Source organism: Alligator mississippiensis, chromosome 5 (assembly GCF_030867095.1).
Source record: "Alligator mississippiensis isolate rAllMis1 chromosome 5, rAllMis1, whole genome shotgun sequence".
Classification (NCBI taxonomy): domain Eukaryota; kingdom Metazoa; phylum Chordata; order Crocodylia; family Alligatoridae; genus Alligator; species Alligator mississippiensis.
In genome coordinates this window covers 192,713,973-192,730,432 of record NC_081828.1, presented here as the reverse complement: position 1 = coordinate 192,730,432, position 16,460 = coordinate 192,713,973, and the positions used below count along the sequence as shown (strand labels likewise).

General features: G+C 41.4%; 1 protein-coding gene across 6 annotated transcripts in view; it reads left to right on the top strand.

Annotated features, from left to right (window-relative positions):
- ARHGAP12 (Rho GTPase activating protein 12) overlaps positions 1 to 16,460 on the top strand; it is a 137,042-nt gene that overhangs the window by 110,064 nt on the left and 10,518 nt on the right. For 5 of the 6 annotated variants that reach the window (XM_059729131.1, XM_014609061.3, XM_014609058.3 and 2 more), the window contains 5 exons: positions 1,439 to 1,520; positions 9,902 to 10,006; positions 11,185 to 11,283; positions 12,849 to 12,951; positions 15,294 to 15,413. In XM_059729131.1, the coding sequence (XP_059585114.1) occupies positions 1,439 to 1,520; positions 9,902 to 10,006; positions 11,185 to 11,283; positions 12,849 to 12,951; positions 15,294 to 15,413 (509 nt within the window). The remainder of the gene's footprint in view (positions 1 to 1,438; positions 1,521 to 9,901; positions 10,007 to 11,184; positions 11,284 to 12,848; positions 12,952 to 15,293; positions 15,414 to 16,460) is intronic. The other variant, XM_019498402.2, reaches the window with a different exon arrangement.

The window sequence follows — 16,460 nt, the reverse complement described above, 5'->3', positions numbered from 1 at the left end:
TATGAAATCGTTAATTTTGTTGGGCAATGGAGGTAGTTCACATATTTTAAAGCCCTCCCGTGGCACCAGAACTACAGAATTGGCATTTGAAGGATATTAGTTCATAATTCTCATTTGAACAAAACTTTTTTTTAAAAAAGAATGAAAGGTTAAATGTTTTAGATATCAGTAAGCTACCAAAGGAGTGCCAATCTGCTATGTGCCTAGAATATGGACTCCTGTATCTGACTTTCAGACTAGATGAGTTATTTCTTCCGAATTTCTCGGATTTTTTATTTAGTGCCACCAACACGGTTTATAATTTAAATTTATAAAGCATACACAGATATAGTGAGTCATAAGTTTGGGAGTTTTAGCCTCTTTAAAGTATATAAACTATATATAGGTACATTTTCCAGTTAATTGATGTATGTTCTTCCATGCAGTATTCTGAAGGTTAACATCTTTAAACTCGCATACATTTTTTCCTGGCAGAACTTTTAAGTGAAATGGCCTAGGTCTAGTGTTTTCTTTAGTTTCATGGATTTCTGCTTAGAAGTAATTTGGCCATACTTGCACAAAGAAGACAAGGACTTCGGGGTGCTGACAGACGTGGGAAAAAAGAGCGCTTTATTGGAAGGGGCAGTGCATTAGTTCAACCTGGCTCCACAGCATCTGTATAAATTGGGTGATTCAGCGGGGCTTTTTGGCACTTCTATCTAATAGCTGATTCAATTGATAAAAGCGCCAAAAGCCCTGCTGAAGTGCCCAATCTACACAGATGTTGGGTGAGCCGGGTCCAATTAACACAATGCCTCTTTTAGGCACGTGCTGCTTTCAGCACCGGGGCATGCCCATCTTAAAATACGTTTCCATTTGCGGGGAGGGGTTCCCCACATCTGTAAGAAGACTAAAATGTTTTTTAGCCATAAAGGGACAGTTGTGGGGAGTGGGGGGTGGTGCTGAGGAATGAGTATGGATTTGTTATGCTGCTGGAATAGCTTGCCTCTCTTTTCTGCATGTAAATTCTCAAAAGAAATATCCTTTTATTACACATGTAAGTTAATTTGTGTCAGATGTTGAATACCTGGATTCTTTGCTGGTATGGGCTACAGTGCCTTGTTAATCTCAAAATGATGCAGTGTTTTGATATAATCTATTTAGTATCTAGCAGTTTGGGCATAATTATACAGTGTTTTTTTTCTAGTGAAACACGGCTTTCACTGCTATTTAGGTCCATTTGATTTGGAAACTTTGGCCAGCTTGGGACTATTTAATACAAATTCCTCTCTGTAAACATATTAGTAATTCAGACTTAACTGATATTGCTAATGATCATTGCAATCATTATACTGTTAATTAAGTTAACATGTAAGTCTGCTTTTCAGCAGAGAGCAGATTTTGAAGTAGTTTCATTTTATTTGGGAACAAATATAAAGATTAGTCATTTTAATTGTAGAAAAAACTGGACGTCATCATGGGCAGTATTACAAGGTTCGTCATTATTGTTTACTAAAACCCAAGGAAGTGGAACTGGCTGGGTAAGTGTTTTGACTATTCATCTCTTTGCTTGATTTAATTGTCTTTCTGGTTATGCAAAGTATATTGCAGCTGTCGTCTGAAGGGTTGACAATGACAAGATCTATGCATGTAGAAATGAGAATAATAAGGGAGGAGGAAAGGAGTGTAAATACAATTTGTGATGCAGCATCAGAAGCAATCCAAATGTCTTTTTCCCCTTGTATTTGGATATCTTACGAATCACTCATCAGGTCTAAACTTATAAAAGGTTTTTCAAGTGTCTTTAAGTTTGTCTGACCTAAACTGAAAGATAGCACGTGCTGCAGACCAAATATGTCCTTGATCTCTTTCTCACCAGTGGGTTTGTTTAAATTGGATTCTGTTTGGTCTGTCTTACAGTTTAGTTTCTTGAAGAGATTATTTTCACAGCTGAAGGCAAGTTCAATGTGCTGTCGTTAATATGATGCAATGACCTCCCTACTATTGCACTGGAAGTTATGAATAATCAGTAATGGCTTACGTAGGATTAATGAGATAATAGGATCTTATGGGTAAATCAATGTGAAATCAGGTTAAGTCCAGGGAGAAGGCAGAAATGTAATGTTTGGTCATATTATAATCCATGCTTTATCACACTTCTGCTTTGTTTTGTGTCTGTACATTGCAAGTAAAATGTTCATAACCAGTTGACAGTCAATGTCAGAGGCACTGTTTGACGATACCCTGAGACTGACAATTTATATACAGTCCAAGCTTAGGAACAGTTATAGTTACAACGACTATGAATTTATTTGACTTAGGGCATAGAAGCAGTCTTACGAAGCTTCAGAAAATGTTTTGAATTTTAAATGATAATATAGGCCTATTTCGAGTCTAAAGAGCAGTTTGAACTGATGACAATTGCAGAGATTGTATTTGACTGGCATGTTCATGCTCCCTGGAGCTTTTTTGTTCTGTCTTCTTTCTGCTGTTTGGCTATTTCTGAGCAGCAAATTGATATTGGCAGTATTTTTGAAGCATTTTAAGAGATCAGAAATCTCATCAGTTCTTGCCCTTCTGTTGCTAACTTCAGTACTTTGGTCATGTGTTCTAAAAACACATACATGTTTAAATTTACTTATGGTATTGTTTGTTAGGAAAGAATTTGTTTAGTACTTATCTAGTGGTTACATAATCGCTTATTCTCTTGTGCATTGTTTTGTGACTTCATCACTTTCTTCCTTTTTCTCATCAAGTCATTTTGCCAACGGGGCTCAATTCCTGAGCTCTTGCTCTCGCTGCTTTCTTCTTGGAAAAATGCTCTCAGTCATCGGCCTGCTGTCACCTATGTAAACTCTGACCCTGTTTCAGCTATCAGTGTATGTGTTCTTGTTGCATGCCTCTTGTCACTCATAATGCAGTTTTATTCACCATTAATCTTAAAAGTAAATTTGAAATGTCTTTTTTGACCCAGAATTGTTGAGTTAACTTTCATACCATTTTACATAACACTTTGTTTTCTTTGTATTTTTGTTATTTTTGCTTTAAATTCATTGTTAAGGCTTGTGCTGGTGATCAGTACTGGAGTTCTAATCCAAAATTTACCTATCATTTGAATCACTAGTGTATTGACTAATGAAGAGTGTGATATTATATGTTTTAACAAATTTTAGGGTATGTGCCTAATTCTTTCTAACTACTAACTTAGGATGTTTAGAAACTATTTTATGTGCATTTGATTGACCCAGTGTGCTTGAAATTGGTTAATTCTAGCTGTAATTGAAATATATAATGATGACATGACTAAGCGACGACTAAAGTGATACCCTAGATGTCCAGTTCAGAGGAACTGTAAAAAGATCAGAGACCTCTGAATACTGTGTAATAAGATAACATATAGAAATGCCATATGAGTTTATAAGGATAGCTTTCTTTTATGTAGTGAAGATAAGTATGAAAATGTTATATTTTCAGAAAAAGATTAAATAGTTGTAGGTTGTAAAGTTAGCCTGTGGCTGAGGGCAAGTAGTCAGATTATTCTGAAACCAATTGTCTTCAGTTCTCAAGCATTTTCAATGTAAATGATTAAGCACAAATGCAGAACTTCAAAAATTATTTTCAGTTTTCTTTCATTTTTTCCGCTTCGCTGTAGATGAAGCCAATAAAGCAATAATTTTGGTTCTTTTAAGACTGAATATTGGTGGAAGGAACCTTTTAACTTCCCCCAGAGGAAAGGAAACAGAGCTGTTAACATTTAAATTTAGGATGCAGGCAGATGTTAGGGCCCCATTCCAACCTGGAATGACCAGGTTATGAAACGCCTGGACTCAGGAGGAGGGGTGGATGTCATATACTTAGACTTCAGGAAGGCCTTCGATACGGTATCCCACCCCATACTGGTGAACAAGTTAAGAGGCTGTGACTTGGATGACTGCACAGTCCGGTGGGTGGCGAATTGGCTGGAGGGTCGCACCCAGAGAGTCGTGGGTGGATGGGTCGGTATCGACCTGGAAGGGTGTGGGCAGTGGGGTCCCGCAGGGCTCGGTCCTTGGACCGATACTCTTTAATGTCTTCATCAGCGACTTGGACGAGGGAGTGAAATGTACTCTGTCCAAGTTTGCAGATGACACAAAGCTGTGGGGAGAAGTGGACACGCCGGAGGGCAGGGAACAGGTGCAAGCAGACCTGGATAGGTTGGACAAGTGGGCAGAAAACAACAGAATGCAGTTCAACAAGGAGAAATGCAAAGTGCTGCACCTAGGGAGGAAAAATGTCCAGCACACCTACAGCCTAGGAAATGACCTGCTGGGTGGCACGGAAGTGCAAAGGGATCTTGGAGTCCTAGTGGACTCCAAGATGAACATGAGTCGGCAGTGTGACGAAGCCATCAAAAGAGCCAATGGCACTTTATCGTGCATCAGCAGATGCATGACGAATAGGTCCAAGGAGGTGATACTTCCCCTCTATCGGGCGCTGGTCAGACCGCGGTTGGAGTACTGCGTGCAATTCTGGACGCCGCACTTCAAGAAGGATGCAGATAACCTGGAGAGGGTCCAGAGAAGGGCCACTCGTATGGTTAAGGGCTTGCAGACCAAGCCCTACGAGGAGAGACTAGAGAAACTGGACCTTTTCAGCCTCCGCAAGAGAAGGTTGAGAGACGATCTTGTGGCTGCCTATAAGTTCATCACGGGGGCACAGAAGGGAATTGGTGAGTATTTATTCAGCAAGGCGCCCCCAGGGGTTACAAGAAATAATGGCCATAAGCTAGCAGAGAGCAGATTTAGTTTGGACATTAGAAAGAACTTCACAGTTCGAGTGGCCAAGGTCTGGAACAGGCTCCCAAGGGAGGTGGTGCTCTCCCCTACCCTGGGGGTCTCCAAGAGGAGGTTAGATAAGCATCTAGCTGGGGTCATCTAGACCCAGCACTCTTTCCTGCCTATGCAGGGGGTCGGACTCGATGATCTGTTGAGGTCCCTTCCGACCTAACATCTATGAATCTATGAATAACCCATGACACTTTTCATAAGGTACCATGAGTTACTCCCCTGCTGCCCCTCACCCCAACCAATGTTCACTTGTTGGGCTGGTTGGGAGGGGGGACTTGGAGACAGTCTCCACCATCCCAAGCCAACAGGCAGGGGCACTGCAGCAGCTTCCCAGGAGGCGGCAGAATGGCCAAAGCTGAAGGGGTGAAGGGTGGGGCGGTGGGAATGAAGCCCTCTTGCTTAGGAGTCCGATCCAGCTCCTCCAGTGGGAGGGCTGTGAGGTGTGAGGGGGATCTCATTTCCCGTCCTCCTCACCCCCCAAGCTCTGGCCATTCAGCAGCTGGGAGTTCCCTCTTTTTTCCCCCTGGCAGTCCAGGAGGCAGGGCAGGGCAGGGCACCAGTCCAACCCCATCTCCTGTGCAAAGCACAGGTTCCCTAAGCACTCTGCTTTTGAGCGCCTGAATGTAATACCTGCTTAACCAGGGTAAATTTTTCATGCAGTTGGCCATTTTTAAAGTGCTCTGCAGCCGTGCATGTGTGAACTGGGCTGCAGAGTGCTTTCAGGGGCCAGATCACTTGAAAAATATAATTTCTGTCTGCACCCTTAGTTAAAATACAAAAGACTTGACCTGGATGCCAACATCTCATTTACTATAATCAGTTTTGATCATGATCTCCTTTTTTAGGCTTTACAGTAGGCAAATATAAGAGTGTGTTTGCACATTTAATTAGCCATGTAATAAGATTAAAAAGAGGTATTGGGTGAATCACTTTCCTAGTCAGTTCAATGTGCAAGAAATAACTAGGTCCAGATTTCTGTTTAGTGCAAATTAAGGGCTCCTCTACATGTGCAGGTAAAGGAACAATGGGATCTGATGCATGATTTGCAGAGATGCACCTCCTGCCTTGAACATGTGGCATGTGGGTTGTGGACTGTGTATTAGATCCTGTCGCACCTTATTGTCAGTGCAGGGGGAGCCCAATCCCAGGTTTCCCTGGCTGGATCTTTGAGCTGAGGTGGGGCTTTACGCAGCCCCACAGCTGGGAGATCGCAGCTACTGTGGTCTCCAAGACACAGGGGGCTTCATGCAGCCCTGCAGCTAAGAGAATGCAGCTGGTGCCATCTCAGCAGTGGGGGCACTCCATGCACACTGCAGCTGGGAGATTGCAGCAGCTGCGGGGGGGGGGAGGGGGCATGGCTTAGAGTCCTGTCAGCTGGGAGCTTCTAGGCGTTGGGGGTGCACATGGGAGCACATGACAGCCACAGGGGCCCCGGCCACGTGTTCAGTTAATGGCATGATAGTAAGCTACTACAAAGTTATTCCACATTTTGTGGAATAAACTTTGTAGTTTATTCCTCTTTTTATTACTCCATTAATTGATTGAACATTCAGCTGGGTGACCATTTAAGGTGTGATTAACTGGTTAGGTCCCGTCCTACATGCCTTGAGTGTAACGTGTAGATGGGACCTAACTAACATGCTTACTGTACCTGTGAAGTTTAGTGCTGCAGAAGAGTAGTAATGTGGATTTTTTGTGCTTTGGAATTTCAGCTGAGTCTTGGAGAAAATTAGACTTTTTGTTGAAAGGGGCCTGACTCTTAACACGTTGGTACCAAAAGCTTTGCTGAGTTAATTACTTAGAGAGAGAGAGAGAGAGAGAGAGAGAGAGAGAGAGAGAGAGTGTGTGTGTTCCATGAAATTTGTGACCTGCTGAAATACAGCAGACTTGATCTGAGCTTTGCAATGTTCAACTGTCTCTGTGTAAAAATCTACCTTCTTGTTAACGTCTGCATTTAATGCATGTAGTCTGAATACTAAGGTTCTAAAAACTAAGCTTATAAATACTGTACTGTCATTTCCTAGCTGTGTTCAGCATACAGACAGAAACATCGAAGAATGAAATTACAGCTGTCTATCTGGAACATTAAATCTTTCTGAAGATTCTGTTTTTTTTTTCAATAATTTTTGTTTCTTGTTTTTGCTGTGAAGAAAAAAATACGGTTTACTCATACAAGATGACCTCCCCAATAATTGGATTCTATATATAGAAAATGAATGCATTTGTTATAATGACTTCATTCCCCCTCCCACTACTTCAGCGGGGAAAATAGTGCCTAGGATGGTCAGGTGCCCTCTGCCCCTCACAATTTATTTCCCTTGCAGCCTTCCTGTCTCCCTTCCCCCCCTCTCGCCCCCCCCCCCCCACCTTTCTGTCAGATTCTGTTCAGGCTTTGTTCCTTCTCCAAGCACAATATGGAAGTGAGCTGCATGTGACAGTACTGGGGGAGGGGGAGTGAGTGACAAAGAAGAGAGCAGAAACTGCAGAAGGGGAGACTGCTGTGGGTCTGGCTCTGGCCCCAACCCTGACTGCTGCACAGGGGAGTGCCATAAATGCACTTTTAAGCACAACTTTTGTACCTATTTATACAAGAGGAGCAAGCCAGAGTAAAAGCTAGAATGCAGTCCCTCAAAATTGTGCAGTCAAGTTTCCCGCAACTGGAGAAATTTGCAAGCATCAGCCTGCCTAGAGTGCCAGGGATAGGCCTCACCATCATCACTTTTTGGCATCAGGGGATGGTGTTAGAGCTTGCTTCAGCCTCTCTGAGTGCTGGCCTGGTGCTGCACTACCGCTGGGCTCAGTGCTCATTTCCTCCTGGGGGAGCAACTACCTATAATTGTTTTTGTTTTGTTTGTTTGTAGTCCTGGAAAAAACAAAAACACATACATATGCGCACACAAAACAAAGTTCCTATCAGCATTTTGGCCCAATATGGGCCCATGGGCCATGCATCTTATGGCCTCTATTTAGTCAACTTCATAGTTGGTTTCCGTGACTGAGTACATGCAGCTTCTAGGCGCAGCTTAATGAGAGCCAATATGTGTAACAGGAGGCAGGGGGTTGCTGGTATGCAAATGTAAGATAAAGGGCTTTTTTCCCTATGCTGATTGAGGACTGAGGGGGGCCTCATTTTGTATTCGAGTAAATACAGTTATAGCCAAATCCCTTCTCTGTCTGTTTTAACTGTTCTTTTGACGTTCTCAGCCAATGAAGTTTCTTTATGCATTATGAGAGATGACTTGCACATATACTTCTAGCCAGTCAAGTCCGCAGAGTTGCTGGTTTGTCTTAGACGCTGGAGATCATGTTGTTTGTATGATTGCACATCTACTGGTGACTAATCTCTGAACAGGACCTCTACGTAGTGATTCAATTTAACCTACTCAAAATGCATTGTTTTCATTAGATAAGTTTGAGAAGTACATCTGAATTTATTTATCTTGATTTTTTAGTTCCTGGTTCTTTTTTTAGCAATGCAAGATATGGTCCTAGTCTCCACAGTGTGAAGGTTTCCCTTAATTTAAGGACTCCCCTCCCCACCCCTTTCTGAAATTTATGTACCAACTCCAAATGCAGTTCAGTGGAAACTATACTTAATTGAAGTTTGCACCTCTGAAGAATCTCTCCCTCGGTTCCTAGAGGAGAGGTTCCCAACCACTGGGCCACGGCCCGGTACTGGGCTGTGAAGGGTTGGCTGCCGAGTTGTCTATCTGCTCGGGTTAAAGCTGGGCGGTGGGGCAGCCCTGGGAAGGAGGGAGCTGACTCTGTGCGCCCCGTCCCACTCCTACCACCATGGCCGCACCCGGCAAGGTACTGCCCGTGCAGCAGGTACTAGGGCCTGTGCTGGGCCAGGCAGGACCCCCCAACCCCACCCATGGCTGGAAGCAGGGGGATGCAGGTGGGGAAATGCCCGGGGTGGAGGGCAGGGAGGCAGCTTTGCTGTTTGCTCCTAGGGAAGGCAGGGGAGCCCCTTCTTCCCGGGCAACAACTCCTGAGCCCTTTTGAAATCTGTCTGTCAAGACTGGAGTTTGTATAGGTGTCGCTTTCTTCGGTAGCTAATCAGGGGTTTTTAATCTCTAGTTGTCAAATAAATGCTTTACATGACCACTATATTCACTTTTCAATAAATAGAAAACATGTTTAAGTGATTTTAGGAGTTTATGCTGGTCTATGAGGGTGTATTTACTTTTATTATGTTTTTAAAGCTAAATTGGGAAGTGTAACACTCCATGTTCAGCAAGCATATTGCTGTCTGTGCCATCAGGAAAAGAACAAAAAGCACTACAGATGCCCCTCTCTCCCCCGCCCCTTGTTTGACTGGATGCTTATGGGTTAAATCACATTTTCACCATTTGCTTGTTGTTCAGTTTTTCTGTATTAGAATAGACAGTGAAACTGCTTTCTGCTTCAGCATACTTGCATACAGTTCTGCAGTATTTGTGCTAAAAGTACATCAGGGAAACATTTGAAGGAAAACTTTAATTTTAACATAAAATATCAATTGATATTTTATTAAATGTAAAGAATTGATGTCCTTTTTCAATATACAAGATGATTTTACTATCTTCTGTTAAGGACATTTCACTATATGTCTAGCAAAGCCATTAGTGTTTTTGGTTTTTTGTGTTAAGCCCAAGTATTGGCTAACTACTGAAATGGTTTCACCTGTAGAGTTGGGGTGATATTGTAGCTGTGGTGATCCAGGCAAAAATGTGAGGGGCAAGAATGTTTGTGTGATATCTTTTACTGGACCAATTGTCTTTGACCAAATCATATATAAATAAATGCAGCTACATGTAGTTTATCATTGTTACAGTGAAACAGAAATTCTCTGCAGGAGCCTGGTCCGGATTTGAAGCTAGCCAACTATATACTAATGCTACCAGTAAATATTTCAAACAAAAACATGTTCTTTCTTTAGACATAATATGTTTTTCAGGGCACCACTTTAGCTAGGTAGTGGCAGAGTACTGTACTCGGGTTAACTTGTGTAGACTGCAGAATTCACAGATTGATTACATTCAGGGGAACATAAGACTGCATGCACATTTTATGGGTCACGTCTCCTGGAAAATAATCATCATTCTTTTTTTCAGAAGTTTGGGGTTAATCAATCTAAGCCAGAATTTACAGTGGATCTTAGAGGGGCATTTATTGACTGGGCTTCAAAGGACAAATCCAGCAAAAAGAATGTCATTGAGGTGAATTTAGTTACTTCTTGTTGTTTTAAAATAAGTTGTTTTTGGTGGTGTGGTCATTTCAAGATAACTTTTTTTTCTTACTTAAATGTGTACACTTATGGATGTAGTATGTGAAAACTGTGCAACTTAAATCAATCTGTCCTATAATGGCTTTGCTATTTGAGATTTACTCATCTTTTTTTTTTTTCTAGGGATATAAAGTTTTATTCAGCAAATAGTAGCAGGCTTTAGACTTTTTTCATTTTAATACGTCTTGTAAAAAACAGTTGACTTAATTTTGGTGTAAAATAGCAATGATTCTGTGTGTTGAATAACATTTAACCATTGGTCACCTTGTTATATCAGTATCTTATTTTGTATCTTATTTTGTTATTACATCTTTAGCTATATTAATCTAAGATTACTCTGAATTTAGGGTGACCCTCCAATAATTAGATTCAATACATGGAAAATTTTATAAATTTGTTCTAATTTTCCATGTATAGAATCTAATTATTGGAGGGTCACCCTAAAATTAATGTCGTCCCGTCTCCCCTCCCCCCCCCCCCCCCCCAGCTGCAGCAGGGAAAGCAGTTGGGGGGGAGCTGGCAGGAGGAGGTCAAGAAGCCTGACCCCTGCCCCTTCCCCCCTGTTGCCTGTCCCCTCTCTCTCTCCCTCCCCCCCCCCCTCACTTCTCCCGCATTGTCTGATCCTTCTTCTGGTGCCTGCATGCCCCTGGCTCCACCCTCTGGCTTAATCCCACTCCAGCCTGGGGCAAGGAGTCATGTGGCTGCTCCAGCCTCAGCCCAGTTATACAGCACCTGTTGCAGCAGTAGGTCCGGCTGGGACCTGAAGCCAAAGCCTGGGCCAGAGCTTCCAACATTGGCCAGAGCCCAGTTCAGTGCTGCCACCACTGCTGCTACTACCTGGCTGTGCTGGACCTAGAGCAACCATGTGCTCTGCCCTGTGTTGGAGCTCAGCCGAAGACCTGCCAAAGGGCAAGCGGTGCAACAAGTTGTTGTTGCACTGCTAAATATCAGAGGGAAAGTAGTGTCTTTGCATTACTATTATCTCTTCTTAAAATATTTGTCCTTGTCTCCTGTTTAACATCCTGTTGGTGTATGGTACTAAAACACTGAAACATATTTGAATATTTGTGCTTGTTTTTAATTCACATAAGTTCTTTCTTTTCTTTAAAGTTGAAAACCCGACAAGGAACTGAACTCTTAATACAATCGGATAATGATAGTTTGATTAACGAGTGGTTTAAAGTTCTTACTTTAACCATCAGTAATCAGGTATGTGCTTAAATCATAAAGACGTTCTTTTCAAGGGCATGCATAATATTTAGAAAACTAATTTGTATATTTATTTTATGATTCCAACTTCTCAAACAGATTTGTTTCCTTATTTCTTGGAGCACAAGTGTTAGAGGCAGGAAAAAGGGCATATGATAGTTGTTCTGCATTTTCTGGTGACTGATTAACAAAATAATAGTAGCACTGACAAGGAAAGTATGGTTCAATGACCTTGGTGACTGACTGGGACTTGTGGACCTGGATCCAGTTTTCTAGTCAGATGTAACCTTTCTCAGAGTGGCTTACTGGACAAGTTCCTTGATCTTCCCCGTCCTTGGATTTCCCATCTGAAATATAATGCCTACCTTACGCTAGAATAACTGAAAAATTCTTGCATGGCAGAGAGATGAATCTTAAAGTGTACCTGGATTTGGAATCCTGACTTCTCGGTTTGAGTTTGTTACTGTTAGTCACTTGAATTAGTGGTGTTTTGGTAACATGTAGACAAAAAAATCTAACATTAGATTTGTATTCTTCTTGCATGGTAAAAGTCAGTATTGCCTTGCTTTAATTGATTATCTGAGCTTCCCTTCAGAAGACACAAGGCCAGTTTTTTCTGCTGATACAAAGGTGATGCTGACAAATGCCACCCAACACTGCCTGGATTCTTTGTATTTGGGAGAGGTTATTGGGGAGATTGTGGTAGGACACTTCCATCAGAATCTAAATTAATAAAATCTGTAACTTGATCTATTTGGGCACTTTTACACATGCTCCAGGGTGTGGCAGGGGATGCTTTAATTAGAGCAGCTCTCAGAACTACTCTAATTAAAGTGCTGAATGGTTGGAATTTTTGATTGTGGAAAATATTCCACACTGATGGGATTGCTCAGATGCAATTTATTGTGCTGAGAAAACATGAACGTTGATGCACAGGGCAAGGTTTTCAGAAGCCAACAAGATCATTGTATCACACTGATTTCAGTGCATGGTTCTGGCAATATGTCTGATAATGCTTTGCCAGCAGTCATGTTACAGAAACAGCAAACTTCAAGATTTAAAGGTAGGGTAACTATTGTAAGTTTATAGGAAGTAACCCTGTCCTCACGCTGATAAAAATAATTCTGAGGGGAATAATCAAATAGCCAGTATTGTTTACTTGCCTGTGGAAAAAATACCATATATATATGGTATATATATATTTGTTGTTTGCAGCTTTTGAAGTCTCATCAGGTAAGTCCTTTTTTGGAGCAGTCCTGCTCATTCCTCAACACTGACTGTATTCAATTCACTTTTTGAGTGTTCAATAACATTTTCTATATTTTATCTTGTAAATTATTCCCATAATTGTTAATGGTTAAATACTATTCTTACTGATACAGAAATGAAAATAACATAATAGATTATGACATCACTGTTCCAAAAGATCACTGGTTTAGTATTTTTTTAAGCATTATTTTATTGCAGATAGAATTCCCCAGGAGTGTGATTAAAATATATTATTACTGTATCCTATAATCTACAAGAGTCAACCTGATTTGCCTATATATAATTTTTTAAAATAGGCAGTAGAGTCGGATGAGGCATTAGAAGATGATGTACCAGATTCCCCAGGGCTGGAAAAGCAAGACAAAGAGAAGGATAATAAGGATTCTAAGAAACTTCGTTGTAAGTACAGCTAACTCTTAATAAGTTTCCATTGATTATGTTGATCCCACCTAGCTTTTTATGGTTGGAAGAAGGTTTAATTTAAACAAAGATGATCTCTATTATGCTATAAGTATAAATTATTTTAAAGCCAAAAGATGAGAAGAAAGCAAATATGAGGTTAATATTAATCAAAGAATCTTACCAGCAGTGTGCCAAAGCACAGTGCAACATCCATATATTTAAGAATTAATATTGCTTTTCATAATTTTGAAACTTAACTGTCTGATTTTAAGTTCCATTAATTTATTTGCATAAGCTTTTCAAGACCTACATATCTACACTAAATATTTTTTTTAAATTCCATGTTTTAAAATTTCTTGTAAAACTTAAAATTTGTCATTCTGTCTAGAAGTCAGTTCCTGTCTCTCCTCCTTTCTCCAAATTTGGACACTTCACTTTACAACAAAATGTGCATCAATTTTTCATCATGCTGGGCCATCAAGGGGGGGGTACTGTGCAATGCGGAAGATGGACAGCTGGTCCTTCACACACAACTCCATGAGGGGCATGGGGGAAAGAGGTTTCAATCTATAGTGACATGGTGGGGGTTTTTTTTGCTGTTGCTGGCAAGTATTTCATGCTCAGCCCCTGAGAGAGCCACATACCTTTACACTTTCACCGTTTGCTTTTAATGTTTGTATAATCAAGCTCTAAACAGTAAAAAGTCTCTGCGTCTCTGGCATAGTAGTGGGACAGACATGGCTTCAGGGCCCACAGATTGAATGGCTACATATTAACCACCCATAGGCTGCCCATCAGGCAGCCCTGGTATAAAACGTTTCATTTAATAGTTCATTTGACTTTTTTTTCCTTTCAAGGTACCATTTGTACAATAAAGAAAAAGTGCCAATGGTGACAACAGACCCCTTAGCCTATAGCCCAGTGTTTGAAATGCTAGTCAGGGAGCTAGAAGGCCCAGATTCAAATTGCCTCTTCCCTTATTTAGATCAGGAACTTGAATTTGGGTATCCTCTCTTGAATGCCCTAGTCACAAAGCTGTTAGGGTATTCTAAGGTAGTCTCTCCTGTTAAAGATGTTCTACCTTGTATAAATAACTACATCTTCATTGGAACAGTTCTTGTTTCTGTCCTCTCTGAAGAGTATTCTTACCTACCAGATGGGTCTTCAAGTTGTGCCTTCCCAATGACTATTGACATTCATTAAATATGAAATAGATTAAACAGGAGTGACAGTATCCTGGCAGAAATTACATTTCTGCCATGATTAACATGTTAATTGAGCCATAAATTGCAGCATGCCACACTTTCAACCTATTTATGGTCTGATAAAATGGCAAGCCAGCCACAAAGATGTTCCATGTGTAACGTAGAACATGTTTGTGATGGGTATGTATTATGTTTCAGTGTGTGGCATTCAAGATTGGACTGCATGATATGGTTTTTAATGTTCCTTTACTGGAAGCCAAAGGACTCCCTTATGTGGGGACATTTAAATCCAGGCTGAGCACCCCATTGTTGGGCCTGTCTCAGACAGCTGTGGGGTCCGAGACCTCACAGATGTTCAGCTGCATACACTTCTATATGGAAGCTTTTGAACTGGAGCACGTGCACCTGGGCACTGGGAAGCTTCCTAGCTAACTGTGTGCCCCATCAGGTTTGTGGCATGGGCAGCCGGGGATAGAGGAGTTCACAAATCCCCAGCTGTTTGCTTCAGTGAGCATTTACCTGGTCACATGCACACTGCTGACAGCATACTTTAAGACCTAAGACTGCTCTGTTCTCAATCCTGAAACTCAGCTTAGTGTCAGAATTGGGCACAGGGCAGCCCCAGGTTTTGGGAAAAAGTCACTCCCCGTCCAGAGTCCATGGGATCAGGCTGGGGACAGTCCTGGGTGCCATTTTGTCCTGTGCCAGTTGCGCAGTTAGGATCTAAGGAATTTTATGCCCCATCCCAAACATGCCTCCTAACAGTGTATGTTTGTGGCAGAAGTGTAGTGTAAAATATCTCATAGCCCAATCATTCCATTGTTTTAATGTCTGCGGGAGAACAGAGACTCACCCCAGACCACCAAGAAACCTGATTGGTAGGTAGCCATTCTCCTGGGAGGTGAGGCCCAGGTTTAGGTCCATCTTTTAAATCATGCAGAGGGAATGTTTTGAACCAAGGCCTCCTACTTTGATTCAGCATCCATTTGATGTGCTCTTTTTCTCCTGAAGCATTTCCCAGCTCCAGCATTTCTTCTGTTGTTTAGCTACTTAATGCTTCTCAATTTTATTTGTGTATGTATGTGTGTGTGGAAGAGAGTATTTTTGTATTTGAATTTAATTTGTCGTCTTCAGCAATGAAACTCTCTGGCAGTATAGATGCTTCAGAACAGAAGAAGACCAAAACAAAGCTGAAGAAATTTCTCACACGGCGACCTACGTTACAAGCCGTCCGTGAAAAAGGCTACATTAAAGGTAAATTAACTTTATTTATGCAGATTGCTTTTTAACAAGCTAGGTTTAAAAAAATCTAGGTCTAGAGTTGTTCTAGAGGAAGACAGACTCATAGTTGACTGTGTAAGAACCTGTCATCTTTGTAGCAGATGGTAAATGTATGTTGGCTCATCAGTGTATTGATTGGCATTTAATGGCTCTAGAAGCCACCAAACTCAATCTAGATGGGGAATATAATCTTCAAATTATTATGGACAAGGATGAGATTCCAAGAACATTATGAGAACTGTTGTACTTTTGGAAAGCAGAGTTTATTGGTAGGGACCTTTAATTGTAGTCTCACAGTTTTCATGGAAACCAAACTCTTTTCGTGGTAACTGCAAAAAATGGCGTTTCCCACAATTTTGTTTGGAGTCGCCTGAAAAAAAAGCATGGCAGTCACTACAGCCATAGAGCACGTGGTTTGAGAAAGCACTACTGAGAAGTTGAGCTGTTGACAAAGACTCAGTGAAGGTACCAGTCAGGAAAGTGAAAAGGTTTTGGCACCATCTTTTAAGAAGCCATATGCAATGCTGCAGCAATCCTGCAGCATGAGTGATTGACCTCTTGGCCAATCAGAGATGAGGGACATGGCTGCAGAGGCCCCTTGGCCAATCTGCAGTGCGGATGGTGGGCGGGGCTCACCATGGAAAAAAAGCACAAAATTGGCTCTGCATGTCATGAGCTGCCCGCAAAAAACCCTTTGCCTTGCCATGATTTAGGTAAGTCCCTATTTATTGGTCTGCACTTTCAGCTGGAAAGCTTGAATGCAAAAACGAAAGTGGAGAAAATTGTTTTCTTGGAGTATGGAGTTGAGCGCACACGTACATTTTCATCTCTCCATTTGGGCTTTTGCCCCATGGATGGTACCAGACAGCCTTGTATTCAGAACAACCAAATACCAAAATTAAACAACATGAGTTTAAAGGAGATTTCATTAATGTCTTTATTCTTTGCCTTCCTCTTGCTTTTACTGTCACTTAAATGTATTTTTTCCAAACAGTCTTGCATCAGACTTCAGACTTGTAT